The 23935-nt window shown below is 35.1% G+C and overlaps 1 protein-coding gene across 2 annotated transcripts; it reads right to left on the bottom strand.

Moving 5' to 3' along the window:
• Positions 1 to 8439: 8439 nt before the first annotated feature.
• anxa2a (annexin A2a) lies at positions 8440 to 22502 on the bottom strand. Of its 2 annotated transcripts, none has more exon segments than NM_181761.2 (13): positions 8440 to 8840; positions 10236 to 10358; positions 10524 to 10582; positions 13485 to 13580; positions 13667 to 13760; positions 15144 to 15203; positions 15299 to 15378; positions 15452 to 15542; positions 17240 to 17353; positions 18718 to 18812; positions 19261 to 19351; positions 21215 to 21275; positions 22455 to 22490. In NM_181761.2, coding segments are annotated over 12 exon segments (1014 nt in total). In that variant the 5' UTR covers positions 21266 to 21275; positions 22455 to 22490; the 3' UTR covers positions 8440 to 8780.
• Between the last annotated feature and the right edge of the window lie 1433 nt (positions 22503 to 23935).

Below are 23935 nucleotides of genomic sequence, written 5' to 3'. Positions count from 1 at the left end.
ATCTAGTTCTGGAAATGAAAGCAGGTTCAGGAAACGGTTTATGATTACAATCTGTATGGAAATGAAGGATGTTCTTGTTAACTGTAGGGGTTTCCCAAAAGCTAAATACAGGAGTACTGCCCAGACATCCAGCAAATGCATAAAGACAACAGATTAATGTCTCTGACACTAATAGAGTTTGAAATGAAATGAGAATTTTAAAACACAAATAATATAACTATTCAATTAAAGGGCACCTATTTTACCTCTTTCAAGATTTAAGAAAAGCCTTTTGTGTCTCCAGAATGTGTCTGTAAAGATTCAGCTCAAAACACCCATCTGATTATTTATTAGACCTTTCAGAATGTTGGAGTTTTCTGCTTTAAGCACTATGCGGCTGTTTTAATGGCCTGTGCCTTTAACGCTGGCTCTCCCCGTCCACCGTCACTGTCAGAGTGTGCCTCAATCTCCGCCTCGGCTTCGTCAGATAAACAGCACAGTGACAGACATAAAGAAAGCAGATCTCGTGGGTAACGTTTGTGAGAAACAGTAAGTACTTTCCCAATGATTATTTGATGTATTTGTTGTGGAGTTAAATGTTGTTACAACATTACACAGCAAATGTAACAGGGTACACGGTAATACCACTGCTGTATGTATATCCATTATGTTAATGTACAAAATAAAACCACAAACCGGGATTGAAGCATCTTATTTTATAATCGCACTGACATGCGGCTGCGGTGATAAGGTGAAAATGGTAAAATTGCTTTTATTCATTACAAACATGCACTCTTTTAGAAACGTTTTAAACTTGTAAAACTCATTCTTGATCACATTTTAGGATAATTGATGATCACAGAGCGCTGAACAGATCTTCTAATCTCGGTTGCTTGCCGCATGTCCTGTCTTGTTGATATGATTATTTGCGTTACTACAGAGACATGTTAATACGGTTTGTGGGGAAACCTCACTCTTATGACACATGCGGTCAGCCTCAAAATGGGAAGGATTTTTTTATCCTGTCAGGACATCAGGAAATTTAAAAAAAGAAACTTTATGGCTGTTTCTCAATATGCGTTCTTCAGCGGTTTTGCGTCCTCGTGTTCTCGAGCAACGTCATCATCAGCTGCCCAAGTTCAGTTCCAATACTCAAGACCGCAAGTACGGAGGACGCGTGAAACTTCCCGGATGTGATCTTGATATCGAGAACGCAACAATGCAGACTTGAGCACCGAACTTGCTCTGGAAGCCCCAGAAGTCATTGCGACTGGAGGTGGGAAGCGCTGCATTTTATTTAGATTTATTATTAAAGTTCAGAGATATGACTTATTTACCTCAGGAGTTTCCCCAAATGAAACAGTGAAAATAAACTTTAACATGAATATCTTAATAAAGGAATAAACACATTAAGGGTGTTTGTTTGCTGAAATTCGTATTAAAATCAGTTTTATTTATATTGTGCAGAGTATATTTATAATGTTTTTATGCAAAGTATATATTTTGAAGAGGGGAAAACAATAAATGGTTGTATGACTGCTGTAATGTTTAAATAATTTCTATTTAAAACACGTGAAAGTCACGTGACTATCAGGAAGAACGCAGCATCCCATTTCTCAAAGGAGGCATTCTCTGCCCTCTCGGTCTCCCGAGTTCGTTCTTCCGAGGACACCTGGCAAGACCGCTCTCCACAAGAACTCAAGTCCATTCTCTGCGTTCTTGGAATTGAGAAACAGCCTATGTCTGTGCCATTATTGTTGAGATACTGCAAATATTTTGATATGTTTGACAATTCAAACATGAGCTGAAAACAACGGTTGACGGTTGAGACGGTTGACTATACAACACAGCAGGTGGGAATGCTGGAAAAACCAGCACCTGCATCATTTGCATCTGAGTCTGTTAAAACTCGGCTTCAACCACCCCAACTCACACATCTGCTCATGTTTGAATGTTTTAGATTAACCAAAGTGACTTTATCTATCATGTTTGATATCATTTGAAATGTCTCAGTGCGACTGGTACAATGGTCTCATTCTCTCAGAAACAGACATAATCAAAAAATTCTTTTGAACCACTGTGAAGGGTGTGACTTTCCCACCGGCAGCACTAAATGCAAATACCTTTTGTTATGCAAACACCCCTTGGGGGAATTCTTGGATTACTTAAGGTAAGGTTTGAGAAAGGCTCAGGGCGATTCTGCTTACCCAGATCAGCCCGTAACATGGAGCTTATGCTCCTTGTTATGTATATTTTGAAGTCAGGTATGCATCTTTTCATCTTGGATTTGTCTTTAATAATTTGATGTCTTGTATTGATCGTTTATGAATTGACTGATTGAATTGGCATAATACACTTACCTGACTAATAAATTGTTATGTTTTGAATTATTCAAACCTCGTGTTATTATCACTGGTAAATGTTGTTGTCCATAGCACTACAAGCCACTGTACAGGTTAGTAACGGACCAAAACATGGTAGACGGAGCAGCGTGGCACGCTATACAATGTTGTTAGAGATCCGACTAACAAATTGGCATTAATTCAAGTATACTTAGACTGTAAAAGGCCAACTATGGGTTTTCTCTTTAGAACAACAAAATATTGTTGAAACTAATCTAAATGTGGGTATTTAGGCCTTCATCTACAAACTTATAATCCTGTGCGATTATTATTAAAATACTTTGTCTTGATTAAGTAGATAACAGATCTATGGGGACCACATAAAAATCTCCTAAATTGAGTAATGTAGGGTTCTGCCTTTTTAGGAGAGTGGTTAATCGCCTCTGTTAAATGACCAAGACTGACAAGCTTGTATTAAGAGATTGTATACCCGGCCGGTGCAAGACTCGGGATGCTATAGGAATCTGAGTAAATGAGAATAAGGTATAATAACAAATCAAAAGAATATTCAATCATAATCTAAAATAATGTGAAAGGAAACAAAATAATCTTATCAATGTTTTATAATTGGAGTCAGATAAAACGAGGATAAATGTATATTCTATATATTAGAATATATATTCTAATTCTAAACCACCTCATATTAAAATTGGAGTCAGATATGAGTTAAGTTTAAAATAAATCAACATTGGATACCGTCATTGGACCAACTGGCTGGACCCTACAGTATTGTGATCATGAAAAATAATGAAATACAAAACAACATTGTGCTGTTCAAATTTCACTCCATTGCAGCAGTACAGCGCTCAGCTTCTCACAAGTACACTTCACACAGATCTTCTTTTTTATTTTAAAGAGGTGGTCCAGAGTGTTTTTTAAGGCTTGGTTGTATTTAAATGGTGTAGAACAATGTGTGCTTGTCCTTCATTTGTAATAAATGGATAGATAGATAGATAGATAGATAGATAGATAGATAGATAGATAGATAGATAGATAGATAGATAGATAGATAGATAGATAGATAGATAGATAGATAGATAGATAGATAGAGAGAAAGGTGGGTAGATAGATAGATAGATAGATAGATAGATAGATAGATAGATAGATAGATAGATAGATAGATAGATAGATAGATAGATAGATAGATAGATAGATAGATAGATAGATAGGTAGATAGATAGATAGATAGATAGATAGATAGATAGATAGATAGATAGATAGATAGATAGATAGATAGATAGATAGATAGATAGATAGAAAGGTGGGTAGATAGAAAGATAGATAGATGGGTAGATAGAAAGATAGATAGGTAGATAGATAGATAGATAGATAGATAGATAGATAGATAGATAGATAGATAGATAGATAGATAGATAGATAGATAGATAGATAGATAGATAGATAGATAGATAGATAGATAGATAATCACGTTATTATTTGACATATCTTACCTTAATTTTATACTGCTACTCAGCTAATGTGAAAGCCACATCCAGCAGACTGTAGAGCTTGTAGAAAACACTGCCCTCTGCTGGAAGCTCATACTCTGCACTGGCCTGAAGATCCCCCCAAGACCTGACAAACACACATAGCATTGTTTTATTTTTTCATACATATCAGCATCACACTGAATCTGCCAACTGTAATTCAAATAATAATTACAGTAATAATAATAACAATAAAAATCAGAGGCACAAAAACTACCATAAATGTAATAATAAATACTATATTTTTAAATACAGATAATACCTCATTTAATAAAGTACTAATTATAATTACATTTCAAACTATTTACATTCTAAAAAAGATCTAATAATCTAATTAGATTAAAAAAAAATAAATATTTATATTAAATAAGTTCATCACATGTAAAGTTTAGCTTTAAAGAGCCCCTATTTTGCATTATAAGCGGTCATATTTTAGTATTGGTGTTCTCCATCAACAGGCTGATCTGCATGCAAGGTCAAAAAAACACTTTCATTGTCTTATAATGTGCGTTTATTTTTACCTAATTGTCCCAGGGACTCCAATGTGATTCGTTCAGCGATTCATTTCTTCAGAAACCTCTTAGCGCGATGCTAATCTGCGCTGATTGGTCCGATGACCCAGTCTGTTGTGATTGGTTCAGCTCAAGACAGTTCATTCAGCTCAAGACAGAGAGAAACACCCAGCGCAGCTGAGAAGTAGCAGAGTATGTGAAAGCCCAATGCAGGAGTGCAGTTAAACACCATACTCTACTCTGAACCCCAACCCCAAGTAATAACAACAACACACAGTCAGTGTTTTTTCACACAGTGGCAAAAGTTGAACTATTTTGAAAATTGACTGCGTGTGTGAGGAACAGCTGATGGTGGCCATAGCAAAGGCAAACAGCAGAGGATCGTGAGTTCAGAGAAGCATTTTAACCGTCAAAATAGAGCCCATATTTTGCAAACTACACAAAACAAGGCAACAATTTTAATTATGATTGGAGGAAGAAGAATCTGGTCCATATGAACTGTAACAGTTACTGACAAAGTCCCATACATAACAGTCTCCGCTGTTCCTTCCTTTAATAGCAAACGGCTGCCAAATCCCGCATTGCATGTATGTTGTTGTATCAAAAATCTGAAATATGACAGGAACAAATGGCACACGGTTGGGTATACTGTGGTGTTAACCCTTTATTCCCCGCAGCCGAATCTCCATCTGTCAGTGATCGTCATCTTCATATCATGATGATCAGTCCCGTGATCCCCCTTGCTCTGCTATAGTGTCTGAAGGGAAAAGTGCGTTCCCGTTTTACCAGAGCTGGTACTAATTTTTGGTGATGTACTCTATCGACATCGATGCATTCAGGCAAAATATCTGAACCCAGCACGATTCATTTATTCGACTCTGAGACATGTGCGATAGGCAGTGTTGCCAGATTAGATATGTCAAAGTATCATACCAGGACCTCAAAATTATTATATTTCAAGAGTTCACACTTGGCTGATGATTTATAAAAGCTTGTTTGGCATGCTGTCCCGGGAGAGAGCCCCGAGCTCAAGGACTCCTTGAGTCCGGGGCTTCCTCTCGTTTGGCAGAGCGAGAGGGGAGCCCGAGCTCGGTGGATCTCAGAACTCCCCTGCTGCTGCAGCTAAGGGAACACAAGGGTTAGATAAATGCTTGGTTTTTATGTATATTGAATGTCTTTGGATGGTGGGAGGAAACCGGAGCACCCGGGGAAAACCCACATGGACACGGGGAGAACATACAAACTCCTCACAGAAACACCCACCGGTCCTGGGGGGCCAGGGCTGGCGGTGTTCTTGCTGTGGGGCTCGCAGTGCTAACCACTGGGCCGCCGCGTCGCCCAGTCAGAGGTAAAAGAGGAGAATAGGGGAGGAGGGGGGTTTCTTCCAAACGAAGATAAAGTGAATTGAAAACTGTGGTTATTTATAGTAGCTTAGGTCTCAAATGATTGGAAGATACTGATTAGCAAATTCGAGACCAGCCGTGATAAATCATAAGCACGTGATCCTCTCGAAATTAGTTTATGAATAAACTTCACTTAGAGCAAAATTATCGGTCACGAGTCAAATGAAGAGTATTTAAATATTATCTAGACCAGTGTTCACCAAACTTGTTCCTAGAGGGCCGGTGTTCTGCAGATTTTAGCTCCAACCCTAATCAAATACACCTGTACAAGCTTATCAATGTCTTACTAGGTATAATTGAAACATCCAGGCAGGTGTGTTGAGGCAAGTTGGAGCTAAGCCCTGCAGGGACACCGGCCCTCCAGGACCAGGATTGGTGACCCCTGATCTAGACAAAGAGCATTTTGACACAATGTGCAAATAACCACAATACAAAAAAACAACAACAACAACAACAACAACAATTAGGCATTCCTTAGTGGGAAGGTTCAAACTCCACCTCAGAGTCATCGGTCATCGGATACTCGCATGTTGCCAGATGTCATTTTTAACAAACACTGAGGTGTGCTTTGTGTAATGAGCCGATTTTGTGGCTTTATTTTGATGAGATCAACTTTGGAAAAAACAAGTTCACAACATGACGCATTTATATGGGGAAAAATGAAAACATCAAGGGCAAACTCCCCTGTCCTTCTCATCTTCCTTTTCTTCAATACTTTTTATTTTTTAAAACTTCATTGCTTAAACGATTGATCTTAACCTGAAAATGACGGACCTAAGCACGGCCACGCACTGCAGGAATGTTAACCTGTGAGAGGTTTAATGTAAGATGATATATACAGTTGAAACCAGAAGTTTACAAACACTCTAAAAAAGGAACATAACCATTTTTTTAAATGTCTGATGGTAAATCATACTAAACGTTTACTATTTCAGGTCCAATAGAATTTACCTAAATGGTTTGCATTTGCTAAATGCCGGAATAATGAGAGTTTTTAATAATTTCTATACAGTCAAAAGTTTACAGACATTTCCTTGGTATTTTTTTAGCTTTGCTTTTAAACTGTTTAACTTCAGTCAAATGTTTTGGGTCTCCTTCCACAAGCTTCTCACAATAGTTTGCAGGAATTTTGGCCCATTCCTCCTGACAGAATTGGTGTAACTGAGACAGATTTGTAGGCTGTCTTGCTCGCACAAGCTTTTTCAACTCTGCCCACAAATTTTCTATAGGATTGAGCTCAGGGCTTTGTGATGGCCACTCCAAAACATTCACTCTGTTGTGCTTAAAGCACATTTGAACTAATTTGGCAGTATGCTTAGAGTCATGGTTTGTTTGGAAGACCCATTTGTGGCCAAGTTTTAATTTCCTGGCTGATGTCTTGAGATGTTGCTTCAGTATTTCTACATAATGTTCTTTCTTCATGATGCCATCTATGCTGTGAAGTGGACCAGTCCCTCCTGCTGCAAAACAGCCCCACAACATGATGCTGCCGCCCCCATACTTCACAGTTGGGATGGTGTTCCTAGGCTTGTAAGTTTTCCCCTTTGTCCTCCAAATGTAACACTGCTCATTATGGCCAAACAGTTCAATCTTAGCTCCATCAGAGCACAGGACATGCCTCCAGAAATGAGTCTTTTCCCAAGTGTCATTTAACAAATTGTAATCTGGCTTTCTTGTTGATTCTGGCTTGTTGATTTTCCCATGTCGTCACACAAGGAAGCAGTGTGTGTTTGAGGTTTTCCTTCAATACTATTCTACAGTTGTGCCTCCAGTTAACTCAAATGTTGTCAATTAGTCAATCAGAAACTCCCAAAACCTTGACATCATCATCTGAGCGCTTTCAGAGGCAGAATAATCTTATTGTGTGTAAACTTGACTTTCAAGAAAAGTTATAACAATTTCTCCAAACAATATATCTCTCAATATTCTGCTATTAAGCAGAACAGAAACAAACTTGATAATCCTCACTTACCTAAAAGAGAAAAAGTTTAGTCACATTAACATCTGACTTTTTAAATGGTTATGTGCCTTTTTAAACAGTGAATGTAAACTTCTGGTTTCAACTGTAAATGTATACATACATGTATATATAATATATAGATGTAAATAAACTCAGAATTGCAAGGCAGCCTATAAACCTGCAAATAAATTAATTTAAAAAAATTATGGGACATAAACATAAAAGAAAAAGATTATTATTATTATTATTATATGTATTGTTATATGTATTATTATATGTATTATAATTATTATTATATGTATTATTATATGTATTATAATAATTATTATTATTATATGTATTATAATTATTATTATTATATGTATTATTATATGTATTATAATAATACATATAATAATAATAATTATTATAATACATATAATAATACATATAATAATAATTATAATACATATAATAATACATATAATAATAATAATTATTATATGTATTATTATTATTATTATTATATGTATTATTATATGTATTATTATATGTATTATAATTATTATTATTATATGTATTATTATATGTATTATAATAATAATTATTATTATTATATGTATTATTATATGTATTATAATTATTATTATTATACAGTGGCAGCAACAAACTCCCCCACAAAGAAAAAAAAATATGAAAAAGAGGGTCAGACAGAACTTAACTGTGCATGTTTTTATTTCAACATTAGGCTTAAAGTACAAATTTCTGCTCAGAAAAACTACAATCATGTAATTTCATTCTGCAATAACTTCAAAAAGCACCAATATCAGCTCCCTTACTGCTGATTCACGTTCTTCTACTGAGACTTTCTTTTTAAAGGGGTGTGAAACCAAACGTGGCACATTTAGATTTGACGTAGTTCAATGATTCTTAATGGAGAACACATGTTTGTTTCCAGTCTAAGCGAGTGCGTGTTTACGGTCTCTAAAGCTGCAGCAGGGTAGAGAGTATATGGAGATCTCCATCTGGACCTCAGAGCTCCAGTTCTCCTCCAATCCTCAGTCGTCTCCATTGCACAGGCTCAGCAGGGCCCGCTGGTAATCTCCCTTTGTGTGCTCCTGAATAAAATCAAACACACAACAGCACATACTGTATGAAGGCTAATCACACTGTTATTAGCATCATTCTACACCTAGCTTTTGACATTTCACTGTTGACAACATGCTGTAAAAGCTCTAAAACATATTCAAGTGTTCGAAATATTCTAAAGCATGATAGCAGCAAGCTTAAACATGCTAACAATTTACTCCAATATGCTAGTAACATTATAATAATGTGCTAGACATGCTAAAATGTTAAATCATGCTAGCAATTGCTAAATATTAGCAATATGTTAAACATCTTGGTTGCTAAAATGTGCTAGCAGTGTGCAATAATATGTTATAGTTGCTTAAAACATAATAGCAACAAGCCTCAACATGAAATAAACATGCTAACAATTTTGGCTGGGCTCCCAGCCTGGCTAGGCTGGTCAAGCTGGTTTTATCTGGTCATCTCCCAACCTGACCAGCTAAGACCAGGCTGGAAATGGCTGGAAACCAGCCTGGAAATGGCCAAAGCCCCTCTAAAACCAGCCTGGTCAACCAGCTAAAACCAGCCAACCAGCTTAGGCTGGTTTAAGCTGGATTTTTCAGCAGGGAAAAGGTAAAACATGCTTTAAACCTAATAGCAATGTAGCTAAAACATGCTAATACAGTTTAAAAATGGAAGCAACCTGCTGTAACATGTTGAACATTCCAACAATGTACTCAAATTTGCCAGTAGCATTATAAAAAGGTAAATTTTAAAATGCTAAAGTGTTGAATCATGCTAACAATGTGCAATAATATGGCAAGTATATGCTAGTATTTATAAGTTTAGTAAGTTTTATAGCAGATACTTTGATAAACAATCTTTTGAATCAAAATGCTAATACATTTTATAAACTCATAAGTGATGTAGTAATTCATGCTAAAACATAATAGCAATAAGCTGGACCATGCTTTAAACTTGTTAGCAACATAGACAAAACAATACATGCTAACAAAGTTTAAGCATAGTAGCAATGTGGTAAATCATGTGCTAAACTTGCTAGCAACCTAATAAAGCATACCAAGTTTTAAAGCATGGTAGCATAATGCGACATGCTAAAACACACAGGCATTGTGCTAAATTATGCTAGTGAGAAGCTAACAATGTTCTAAAACATGCAGGAAACATGATAGCACATCACTTTATCGATCCACCAGAATGCTATAGCTAATGCCTGTCAATGGCCTTGGAGCCACATAGCCTACTATAGTGTGAAATAAATCTGTGAAAAATATGTGTTATGTGCAAATGCAGTGGTCAAACATCATGAATTGTTTACAAAAACAATGAAGCTCCTTAAATTTATTGGTAGAGGTTTCCACTGGATCAGTTTTTCACCTTAGCATATAATTATTATAAAGCAATAATTTAAGGGGACGTACAGCAATGGTCTGGTGCAGAGACTTCCCAAAGTGCTGTTTGAACTCTTGTCTGATCTTCTTGAGGTCCACCTCACACCGGGACACCATGATCCGGGTCAGCACCTTCTCCTTCGCTCCTTTGCTCTGAAAGACACAAACCGCTAACATTAAAAGAGCAGCAAGATGCCTGATGTAATTCAACTGCAAGACATCTGAAACATCAGCAGATATATTACAGATGAGCCGCTTAATACTTTCTTCCAATCACAGGAACGCATATAAAGGTGTTAGCGGAAGAACTTATTCTACCTTCATGGCGTCTTGCAGTCTGCTGGCGAAATACAGCTGTTTGTTTTCAAAGCACTGAACTGAGGAAGAGAAAATGTGGAGACTAGAATCAGCTGCTGGGAAAATAGTGCCTTTCTTACTCATAAAAAAAGACTGGATTTGATTCTAAATTAACCTTAAAGCTGTTTTTAAAGACTGTACTGGTTTATTGTCAAAGTCTTTGACTAGTGTGGTCACGTAATGTACTCTCCCAAAAAGAAATAAGTACTTTTATTTTGAAAGTGACTGTAAACACAACTGCAATGAACATTATATATAAAATTAATATATTAATATACATTTCAAACTATTTTTATTAATGATGTTTTAATAAATGATGTTTACAAACTACAAAGAACTGCGCGAAACATGCTAGCTAAGTTAAAACATGTTAGCAACATGCTTCAAACATGCTAACAATGCATTTAATCAATCCGGCAATGTGCTAGCACCAATTAGCAACAACAATTATGTTGCAATTAGCAATTAACAAAAATGTTTCTAAACATAAGTAAATTATAAAATGTGCAAACTCCAGGTTATCAATGTTCTAAAACATGTCAACAACGTGCTCAATCAAAACAGCAATGTTAAAACCTATACTTTTAGCAGTATATACTAAAACATGTTAGCAACTTGTGTTTAGCAGGCAAAAAAATGCTAACGCCAGGTCATCAATGCTCTAAACATGCTCTGAATGTGTTTAAAGATGCTAACGTTACCTACATACTAGCAACTTGGTAAAACTAAAACATACAAACAACAGGTATCGGTGCTCTAAACATGCTGTTCAAACATGCTGGCAACAAAACATGTTATTAATGTGTTTGATGGTATTAACCTGCTAAAGTGCACTAAAAACATGTCAACTAGATTTATTCAACCAACATGCTAAAACATGTTTGTGACATGATAAAACATGCAAACAACATGCTTGTATATGGTAGCAATAAATCAAATCATGCTAGCAATGTGTTGAAAAGTATCCGATAAAGATATTACCGATGTGAAAATATACGCTAACCAATTAGCAATGCTTTCAAACATGTAGCAACATATTAACAAAAATGTGATTTAAAAATGTTTCTAAACATATAACAGGTTATCAATGTTCTTAAACATGTTAACTACGTGTTCAATCAGAACAGCAATGTTAAAGCTTAAACGTTTAGCAGTATATACTAAAACATGTTAGCAACTTGTGTTTAACAGGCAAAAGTGTGCTAAAGCACACTGAAAAATGCTAACCCCAGGTCATCAATGCTCTAAACATGCTGTGATTGTGTTTAAAGATGCTGTTATCCACATACTAGCAACTTGGCAAAAACTAAAACATGCTAACAACAGGTATCATTGCTCTAAATATGCTGTTTAAACATGCTTGCAGCAAACCGTTATTCATGTGTTTGATGGTATTAACCTGCTAAACATACTGTAACATGCGCTTAAACATGTTGACAACATTGATTCAACTATCATGCTAAAACATGTTAGCGACATGATAAAACATGCTAACAACATACGTGTATATGGTTACCTTTTAGCAGTGTATACTAAAACATGTTAGCAATTTGTGTTTAACAGGCAAAAAGTGTGCTAAAACACATTAACGCCAGGTCATCAATGCTCTAAACTTGCTGTCAGCATGTTTAAAGATTCTAACATGTTATACTAGCAACTTTCTAAAATATGCTAACAACAGGTTATTAATGCTCTAAACATGTTTTCAAACATGCTGGCAACAAAACATGCTAATAATGTGGTGAGGGTACTAACCTGTTAAAGTGCACTAAAACATGTCAACTACATTTATTCAACCAACATGCAAAAACATGTTAGCAATATGATAAAACATGCTAACATGATAATAAATTAAATCATACTAGCAATGTGTTGAAAAAAAACATGCAAATATTACCAATGTGAAAATATATGCTAGCAATGTGCTCATTCATCACAAAAATATGCTATTAAGTTGTGACGTGCCTAAATAAGTAACATGTTAGCACTGTAAAGCATACTATCAATGCATGAAAACATGCTAGCAATGTATTTACTCAGTCCAGCATTGTGCTAACACCAATGTTTTAAAACTTATAGCAACATATTATTAACAAAAATGTCATTTAAAAATGTTTCTAAACATACACCAGGTTATCAATGTTCTAAAACATGTTAACAATGTGTTCAATCAGAACAGCAATGTTAAAACTTATACCTTTTAGCAGTTTATACTAAAACATGTTAGCAACGTGAGTTTAACAGGCAAAAAGTGTGCTAAAACACACACAAAAAAATGTTAACGCCAGGTCATCAATGCTCTAAACATGCTGTCAGAGTGTTTAAAGATGCTAACATGTAACCTACATACTAGCAACTTAGCAAAACATTCCAAAATATGCTAACAACAGGTTATCAATGCTCTAAACATTTTTCAAACATGCCGGCAACAAAACATGTCATTAATGTACTTGATGGTATTAACCTGCTAAACAATCTTTAACATGCGCTAAAACATATTAACAACATTGATTTAACCAACATGCTAAAACATGTTAGCGACATGATAAAACATGCCAGCAACAAGCTTGTATATGGTAGCAATAAATTAAATCATGCTAGCAATGTGTTAAAAAAACATGCAGATATTACCAATGTGAAAATATATGCTAGCAATGTGCTAAAACATCACCAAAATAGCAAAAATATGCTAGTGAGTTGTGACGTGCCTAAATAAGTAACATGTTAGCCCTCTAAAGCATACTAGCAATGCATGAAAACATGCTAGCAACATGCTAAAACATGTTAATGATGTTCTAAAACAATGTGTAGGTCTAAAGACTAACACATATGCCTTGGTATAGCTAATGTTAACTTTCAGTTTTAACAGAAGATGATATCAGAAGTCAGTTGTATGGGGTGTTTGTAGATGAAGGCTCTCACCGAGGGTCAGGAAGGACTTCTCTAGATCTCCTTTGACCTCTTTGCGAATGCTCTCCTGCATGTCATACGGGCTGTAGCTCTTGTATCTGTCAAACACTGGGAAGGAAAACACAAAATCCACATTAACTGTACACCAGCCTCTGTTTTATTAGATGGACGGAGGTGAAAGGAGGACCTCGAACCTTTCTGGAGGTGAGGAACGCTTCTCTCTGACATGATGGAGATCCAGCACTTCACATCTGTGCCTTTTCGCTTGACTCCAGCGTCATACAGGGCCTTTACAGGAAATTTAAAATATATAAGATAGTTTAATATAATATAATATAATATAATATAATATAATATAATATAATATAATATAATTAATATAAAAATACTTAAAACATAGAAATGTTGAATTATATTTGTATATTTATACAGAGGTTGGACAGTGAAATGCAATGAAACTGAAACACCAGGTTTTAGACCACAGTAATTCATTAGTATAGTGTAGGCTGTAGGGTGTCCTTTTTTGGCCAATCAGCATCAATACAGTCTTGGTAATTATAAATAAAAGTCCTGCAGAGTGGCCAGAGGGTTTTTGAGCTATTCGCCTTGCAGAATAGTGGCCAGTTCATTAAGGGAGGCTGGAAGTGGAAAACGTTTCCTGACTCGCTCTTCTAAAACATCCCAAAGTGGCTCAATAATATGTAGATCTGATGACTGTGTAGGCCATGGGAGATGTTCAACTTCACTTTCAAGTTCATCAAACCACTCTGTCACCAGTCTTACTGTGTGCATTATTATCCTGATACAGGACACTACCTTCAGGATACATGGTTTGAACCATTGGGTGCACATGCCATGGTCCTCCAGAATGAGTCCTTGGCAGTAATGCATCCATCTAGAACAAGGATTGGGCCGAGGGAATGCCATGATATTATAGCCCAAACATCACTAGTCCACCCCCATGCTTCACTCTGGGCATGCAACAGTCAGATGGGTACGCTTCTTTAGGGATTCCCCACACTGTAATTCTCCCAGATGTGGGAAAGACAGGTGCAGGTGGACTCATCAGAGAACATACTTGTTTCACACTGTCCACAACCCAAGGTTTTTACTGTTGGCACTCTTAAATGCAACGTTTGGCATTGGCACAAGTGACCAAAGGTTTGGCTGTAGCAGCCCGGCCATGTATATTCACCCTCTGGTGCTCCCAATGAACAGTTATGGTGGAAACAGGACAGTTTCTTTGTCAGTCTCTCTCAGACAGGTCAGCATCAGCTAAGATTACCGTCATGGTAATCGAGTCCAGCTCCAACCCAAGAAAGAGATGCTCTGCACGTGGGCGAGCTTGCTCATTTCTAAGTTGACCTGAAGCCCCAATAGGTCTAGGTTCCAAAGCAAGGTGCCGTTTGTAAACAATCCAGTTTGGCACCAAGACATCTCTTTCAGACAGCTTCCTCTTGCGTCCACAGTTGGTGAGATTGCGCCAGTGAGATGCGCGCCAACAATTTGTCCTCTTTTGAACTCTGATATGTCACCCATAATGTTGTTGATATTTTAAGCATAACTGTGCTATTATTCTGCTAATTAAACCTTCACTCTCTTACTGGTTAAATGTGCAGGTAATGAGTATTGGCCACCAGACCTAAAGAGAATTAAATCTCAAGGACTTACTCTGGCATCTTCATCAATTCTCTGGTAGTCAATAACGGAGCTAGACTGCTCTCTTTTGGCCTGAGAAGTTACAAATGATAAGCAAAAAATGATTAGCATCTTAGTTCACTTCTTAATGGTTATACTAGTTAAAGTGTGCAAAAATGCTAACTGACCTCAACAAGAGCAAGCAGGAGTTTGGCAAAGTCCCCTGAAGTATCTCCAGCCACATCCTTCTCCAATTCCTTCTTGAACACTGTGATGAAACACACGGTTATATCTCAGGTACAAACCCCTTAATAAGTGCATTTAAACACTGCCATACTCACATTCCCTGTAGACTTTCTTGATCTCCATGATCTCAGCATTGCTTCGAGAGCAGAGGATCTCAATCAGAGACTCTTCGTCTGTTCCAAGACCCTGAAAACACACAGATAATGTGCGTTTGAGAAACTTGATGATCATCTTGATAACAAACCATGGATGAATACTAGAGGAATAACTACTAGTATTTATCAAAGGAGTACAAGTATTTGATGAATAAGTACCAGTATTTGATGCATGAGGACTAGAATGTTATGATTAAGTACTAGTAAGCACCAGTTCTATTGCATGAGTTCTAGTGAGTATATCTGTTGAGTAAGAACTAGGATCTGATGAAGAAATACCAGTTCCTAATAAATGAGTACTTGAATCTGATGACTTAGTACTAGTGAATAGCAGTATCTGTTGAGTAAGTACCAGTGTCTAATGAATGAGTACTAGTGAGTACCAGTTTCTAAAATGAGTACTAGTAAGTACCAGTACCTAATGATAGAGTACTACGAAGTGCTAATACCTAATGGTAGAGTACTGGAAAGTGCATGCATCTTGTGAATAAGTTGTAGCAAGTACCAGTATCCAGTAGAGTGCTAGAATCCGATAAATGAATACTAGTGAGTAGCACTGTCTGTTGAGAAGGTAATAGTATCTAATAACTTAGTACTAGAATCTGACGATTGAGAACTAGTAAGTGCCAGTGGCTTTTGTTCGAGTACTAGTAAGTATCAATATCTGTTTAGTAGTATTTGATGAATTGGTTCAGTTCCTAATGAATGAGTACTAGTAAGTACCAGTATCTAATGAATGAGTACTTGAATCTGATGACTTAGGACTAGTGAATAGCAGTATCTGTTGAGTAAGTACCAGTGTCTAATGAATGAGTACTAGCGAGTACCAGTACCTAATAATCGAGTACTAGGAAGTACCAATATCTGTTGAGTAAGAACAAGGAACTGATGAATAAATAGCAGTACTAGTAAGTACCAGTACCTAATGATAGAGTTCTACAAAGTGCTAATACCTAATGGTAGAGTACTGGAAAGTGCATGCATCTTGTGAATAAGTTGTAGCAAGTACCAGTATCCAGTAGAGTGCTAGAATCTGATAAATGAATACTAGTGAGTAGCACTGTCTGTTGAGAAGGTAATAGTATCTAACAACTTAGTACTAGAATCTGATGATTGAGAACTAGTAAGTGCCAGTGGCTTTTGTTCGAGTACTAGTAAGTATCAATATCTGTTTAGTAGTATTTGATGAATTGGTTCAGTTCCTAATGAATGAGTACTAGTTAGTACCAGTACCAAATGATCAAGTACTAGTAAGTACCAGTATCTAATGAATGAGTACTTGAATCTGATGACTTGGGACTAGTGAATAGCAGTATCTGTTGAGTAAGTACCAGTGTCTAATGAATGAGTACTAGCGAGTACCAGTACCTAATAATCGAGTACTAGGAAGTACCAATATCTGTTGAGTAAGAACAAGGAACTGATGAATAAATAGCAGTTCCTAATAAATAAGTACTAGTAAGTACCAGTACCTAATGATAGAGTTCTACAAAGTGCTAATACCTAATGGTAGAGTACTAGAAAGTGCCAGTATCTAGAGAATAAATTGTAGTAAGTACCAGTATCCAGTGAATGAGTGCTAGAATCTGATGAATGAGTACTAGTTAGTACCACTATCTGAAAAGTAACAGCTGCTAATGAACTAATACCAGTACATGATATAGTAGCAGTATCTAACAAACAACAACAACAAAAAAAAAAAAAAACCGTGTTGAAGGTTTAGTTCACCTTGATGGAGGCTTTGATTTCTGAGGCGTCGTACTGCGCAGTGCTCTTCATGAGGCCCAGGATGACTGTTTCCAGTGAGCCAGACAGCGCCCCCTTCAGGGCTGAGATCATATCCTAAACAGGCAAAATGAAGGAGAACAGTTTCAAAAAACAGAACTTGGCATTTACAAACACAAATGCTTTGAATTCTGGCAAGCTGTTTCAACATTTAATCTCTCAAAATGCGTACTAGTATTTGATAAATTAGTTCCAGTATCTAATGAATGAGTTCTAGTATTTGATAAATTAGTTCCAGTGTCTAATGAATGAGTTCTAGTATTTGATAAATTAGTTCCAGTATCCAATGAATGAGTTCTAGTATTTGATAAATTAGTTCCAGTATCTAATGAATGAGTTCTAGTATTTGATAAATTAGTTCCAGTATCTAATGAATGAGTTCTAGTATTTGATAAATTAGTTCCAGTATCTAATGAATAAATTCTAGTATTTGATAAATTAGTTCCAGTATCCAATGAATGAGTTCTAGTATTTGATAAATTAGTTCCAGTTTCTAATGAATGAGTTCTAGTATTTGATAAATTAGTTCCAGTATCTAATGAATGAGTTCTAGTATTTGATAAATTAGTTCCAGTATCTAATGAATAAATTCTAGTATTTGATAAATTAGTTCCAGTATCTAATGAATAAATTCTAGTATTTGATAAATTAGTTCCAGTATCTAATGAATAAATTCTAGTATTTGATAAATTAGTTCCAGTATCTAATGAAAGAGTTCTAGTATTTGATAAATTAGTTCCAGTATCTAATGAATAAATTCTAGTATTTGATAAATTAGTTCCAGTATCTAAGGAATAAATTCTAGTATTTGATAAATTAGTTCCAGTATCTAATGAATGAGTTCTAGTATTTGATAAATTAGTTCCAGTATCTAATGAATGAGTTCTAGTATTTGATAAATTAGTTCTAGTATCTAATGAATGAGTTCTAGTATTTGATAAATTAGTTCCAGTATCTAATGAATGAGTTCTAGTATTTGATAAATTAGTTCCAGTATCTAATGAATGAGTTCTAGTATTTGATAAATTAGTTCCAGTATCTAAGGAATAAATTCTAGTATTTGATAAATTAGTTCCAGTATCTAATGAATGAGTTCTAGTATTTGATAAATTAGTTCCAGTATCTAATGAATGAGTTCTAGTATTTGATAAATTAGTTCCAGTATCTAATGAATGAGTTCTAGTATTTGATAAATTAGTTCCAGTATCTAATGAATGAGTTCTAGTATTTGATAAATTAGTTCCAGTATCTAATGAATGAGTACTAAATGTTGATGAATTAGTTCCAGTATCTACTGAATGAGTATTAGATGTTGTTGAAATAGTTCCAGTATCTCATGAATAAATACTCGTATTTGATAATTAGTTCCAGTATCTAATGAGTAACTAGTATTTGATGAGTGCAGTTGTTAACAGACTGACCTTCTTGGCTCTTCTCTCATATGCAAAAGCAATCTCCCGCCGCTGGTTGTATGTCCGTTTGGTGAGGATGTCAATTATGGTTTGCTCATCCACCCCTAAAACAAACAGCCATGTTTATTTATCAAAACTGTAATATAATAGCACTCATAAAACTTTTAATATTTTAAGTCTATTGATGTTCAGACCAATAAATCAATAAATGACTATTAAATAGTCATTTATTAATGACTAACAAAGTCATTAAATGTAATAATCGAATGTATTGTTCTATAAATTTCTGCATCTGTTTCCTCCCTCAGGACATTATTTGGAGTTTCTTTAGCAGAATGAAGGGCAGGACTGTGGTTCCTGCAATCAGGCGTTGGTCTGGAAATGTTCCTCATGCGGTTGGTTCTCTTCCAGACAGGACGAGTGACTCACTTCTGCCACTGTGGCCTGTTTATACTTCATCAAGGCTTCAGCCCACAAAGCCCACTACAACTCTGTACCGTGTACCGTTTGTGTAATGTCTCATCATCATCATGGTGCGTCTCTGTCTCTCACCTTTAGTTTTGATAGCGGTCTCAATCCTGGCAGCATCTTTGTCTGGATCAAAGTTGGCCTCTGGAACAACAGTAGGGTAGGTGGGCTCTCCCTACAGCCAAACAATGAGGAAAAATACAGTAAATTCACGAAGCACACATTTGTTTTATATATATTTAATTTTATATAGCTAGATATTTTGAACACACATTCACATTATTATGAATACATTTAATTAGTTTTGATTATGCATATAATGTAGTTGCAATAGGAATTTTGTTTAGATTATATTTTTAAATATTTAATAAATTATAATTGAATAGTTTTATTTAATATATATATATATATATATATATATATATATATATATATATATATATATATATATATATATATATATATATATATATATATATATATAGTTGAGGTTGGAATTATTACCACCCCTGAATTATTCACCACCCTGTTTAGATGTTTTCAACACATTTCTAAACATAATAGTTTTAATAACTCATTTCTAATAAATGATTTATTTTATCTTTTCCATGAGGACAGTAAATAATATTTTTCTAGATATTTTTCAATTAAAGGCTTAACTAGGTTAATTAGATTAGCTTAGATTAACTAAGCATTGGGGGAATTAGGCAAGTTATTGTATAACTTGTTTGTTCTGTAGACTATTGGAAAAAAATATAGCTTAAAGGGGCTAATAATTTTGTCCTTAAAATGGCTTTTAAAAAAAATTAAAAACTGCTTTTATTCTAGCCGAAATAAAACAAAAAAGGCTTTCTCCAGAAGAAAAAATATTATAAGACATACTGTGAAAATTTCCTTGCTCAGTTAAACATAATTTGGGAAATATTTAAAAAAAGATATATATTAGATATATATATATATTATATATAATAAAAATTATATATAATAAAAATTATATATATATATATATATATATATATATATATATATATATATATATATATATATATATATATATAATTAAAAATAGACTTTTAGTAGAATAAAAGAATATTTAATTTAAATTTATTTATTATTTTAATTATTTCAATACACAAATTGTATTGATTTAATATTTTATTTACATATCTACCTCTATAATCTATATTTTAATTATAGTATTATTCTAAAATTATAAATATATATTTAAAAAAATTACTTAAAATTTGAATATTAAAAATATATATAAAACATTCATTCTTTCTTAATTCATAAAATCCCGATAATTATTTTAACACTGTAAAACCCATCAGCCAACTTTATCACATGAAATAAGTGTAGTTAACTCAAAATTGACTGAAAGCTAATTCTACTCAATTGTAAAGAGTTTTAAACTCTGTGTTGAAGGTAATGAGTTCATTAAATTCCTCATTAATTCAACTTAAATGGAGTAAGTTCACAGTACTAATATAGATTAGTTTTTTTTTACTCAAATGGTTTGTAGCATTCGGTTTCCTCAAACCGTTTGAGTTACCTTAACGTATTGGGTTTTACAGTACTCACTTGATTTGAATTCTCTTCATTTATTGGGCTTTACTGTGCTCAAATTGCTTCATTTACTCAAACGGTTTGAGTTACCTTAACCTTTTGGGTTTTACAGTGAATTAGTGTTCTATAAAGGATTAATATACAGTAACAGTTTAATTTCTTTTGTGAGAATATTAAATATTAAACTTAATAAGTTTTACAGTACTCCGTTGATTTAAGTTCTCTTCATTTATTGGGTTTTAACATGCTCAAATTGCTTCATTTACTCAAATTGATTATGTTGACAGTACTCATTAGGATTACTTTTTGAACTCAAATGGTTTAAGTTGCCTTAACTTTTTGGGTTTTACAGTGAATGAGTGTCCTATATAGGGTTAATATACAGTAACAATTAAATTTCTTTTGTGAGAATAATAAAATATTGTTGTTGTAAACCTTTAATTTAATCCTCAATATTGATACGAGCACTTACTCCGCCCAGTTCGAGGGTGAGCTGCCCTAAGAATTCAGAGACCAAAGCCATCCTGGACTTCCTGTGGAGCAAACACAAACCCATTAATTTCCATCAGAGTTTGCTTGATATCCCTCATATCTGTCATGCTGGAAATCAAATCCCCGACTCATTTACATTGGGTTTCTGGAACTTCAATAGTTATGGTGAATGCAACTCAGTCTTATAAGGCTCCGTCACATGATCTGCAGAGTTACGTAATGCAGAACTAAAAGCTTCTCAAACTCTTAGTCACCTCATCCAGGCTAACACAGTCAGAGAAGTGATATAAAACACTTTAAATGAAGACACATATAGATTCTTTTCATATTATTATTAATGTTATAACATTAAATTGCTTAAATCACATGCTTTTTTAGTCATATAAAAGTCTTTTTTCTCATTAAAATGCCAAAATACTATAAAACTTCATTTTTTAAATCTTTGTTCATATAAAATATTATTTTTTTCCTCATTAAAATGCCAAAATACTATAAAACTTCATTTTTTAAATCTTTGTTCATATAAAATATTATTTTTTTCCTCATTAAAATGCCAAAATACTATAAAACTTCTTTTTTTAAATCTTTTTTTTCTTATAAAATAATCATTTTTTTCCTCATTAAAATGCCACAATACTATAAAACTTCATTTTTTAAATCTTTGTTCATATAAAATATAATTTTTTTCCTCATTAAAATGCCAAAATACTATAAAACTTCATTTTTAAAATTTGTCTAAAAGTTTTGCCAACTTTCAGGAGCAACCGAAAATTGAAGAAGCCCCTGCCAAAAAGAAACAAAAAAAGCCAAGTGGAGCTTTTTATAAAGAATAGCTCATGATTCACTGCAGTTGCTATGCAGTTAAACACAAACAGCAGCAGTAAACAGCAATTTTACAAAACCAGCATCTGGTGAAAAGCTAAGCAAACAGGCACACCCTTAAGGGAGAACGCTGGGAAAAATCTCTAAAGCATGTGAGACTCATTTATCCTCCTCTTACACCCTCAGGCTCGGGTTTTCTATTAGTTTAAGAAGTTTGAAAAGAATCCTCTGCTCCTTTTTTAAAAGACAAGTAGTCTTAGTGTCACTCCTAAGAGTTTAGCTTAATAAAAATAAACAGTTTTTGTAATATTTTTGCCTTATTAAACTTTTAGTATTAGTAGAAGTACTATAGAAATCATTCAGGAGATGAACAAATGAATATAAAGGTTTTCAAATACCTTGCTGATGAGCAGATCTCAGATGCTGTGCAGAACAATCTCAGCTATGGAGAGCGAGATGGGTGTGGTGTTTAAATGCCAGAAGGCGGGGCTGTTTAAGGTAAGCCCCGTCTCCCGATGACACACCCACTCCCTCCCTCTTCATCTCTAAAGAAAGTTCAGGGGATGAAAGCAGCTTTAGGAGAGCGTGGTTTTATGGTTACGATCTGGATGGAAATGAAGGATGTTCCTGTAGACCAGCCGTGAACACTGCTGTTACATAAACGATCAGAGGCTTGGGACAAGATGCATGATTATGAGTTATTAGAAAAAGACTGCATCATAATGAGTGTGCATTAATTCAAAGACATAACGATTATTTCTTCTTAAGGCTTTTTTGAAACATGCAGTTTGACAGCTTGTGTGTCGCAATACTTGGCAGCGTCTTTGAGTATGTCAAAAATGAACCGTCCATGACACATTCCTTCTCCTTGGTTGCACAAGAGCTTTTACAACATAAACACACACACACACTCACTTCAGAAATCTGTTTGAGAAAGTAAATCAGCAGTTTAGACGACTTTAAAAACAGTTATTTTCCACATACTGTGCGCTACTGGTGAACATCCTAGTGCGACACTCGGCTGCATCCGAATTTGCATACTTCCATACTATATAGTTTGCGAGTCGAGTAGTACACTACCTGAGAAAAGTCTTCTCGTCGATCCCAGTTGTAAGAGATAACTTCAAATAAATAATAACTTGACTACTATTTGCAGAAGACCTACTGGAACCCGCATGGACCCAAGATTCTCATAGCAATCAGTCAAGTTTGGTGAAGGAGAAATCATGGTTTAGGGTTACATTCAGTATGGGGGCATGCAAGAGATCTGCAACATCTACAGCCTGAGGTATCAAGGCAGGCTGCCTATTACTTTACAAACCACAGGAGAGGGCAAATTCTCCAGCAATAGAGCACTTCTCATACTTCAGCCTCCACATCAAAGCTCCTGAAAGCAAAGAAGGTCAAGGTGCTTCAGGATTGGCCAGCCCAGTCACTAGACATGAACATTATTGAGCATGACTGAGGAAAAGTGGAGGAGGCATTGAAGATGAATCCAAAGGATCTGGATGAACTCTGGGAGTCCTGCAAGAGCTTTCTTTGCCATTCCAGATGACTTTATTAATCAGTGATTTGAGTCAGAGATGTATGGATGCAGTCCTCCAAGCTCATGATGGAGTCAGACACAATATTCATTCTGTCTCCACTGCAGCAGGACTTTATATTCTATACTGGACATTATTTCTGTTCCGTCGCAAGACTTCTGTCTAAGCATAGTCAGACCTTACTGTCCTAACTAAATCATTACAAATCAAGGCATGATCATTGATATTAAGCCACTTCTGACACCAAATGAACAACTAGAAGTCAACTTACCCAGGTAGCAAAGAATTCTGGCCAAGATTTGGCATAAATCTGACACAGCAGGCATTCATCTGGT

Source organism: Danio rerio, chromosome 25, assembly GCF_049306965.1.
Source record: "Danio rerio strain Tuebingen ecotype United States chromosome 25, GRCz12tu, whole genome shotgun sequence".
In the NCBI taxonomy this organism is placed as follows: domain Eukaryota; kingdom Metazoa; phylum Chordata; class Actinopteri; order Cypriniformes; family Danionidae; genus Danio; species Danio rerio.
This window is presented reverse-complemented; position numbering and strand designations above follow the sequence as displayed.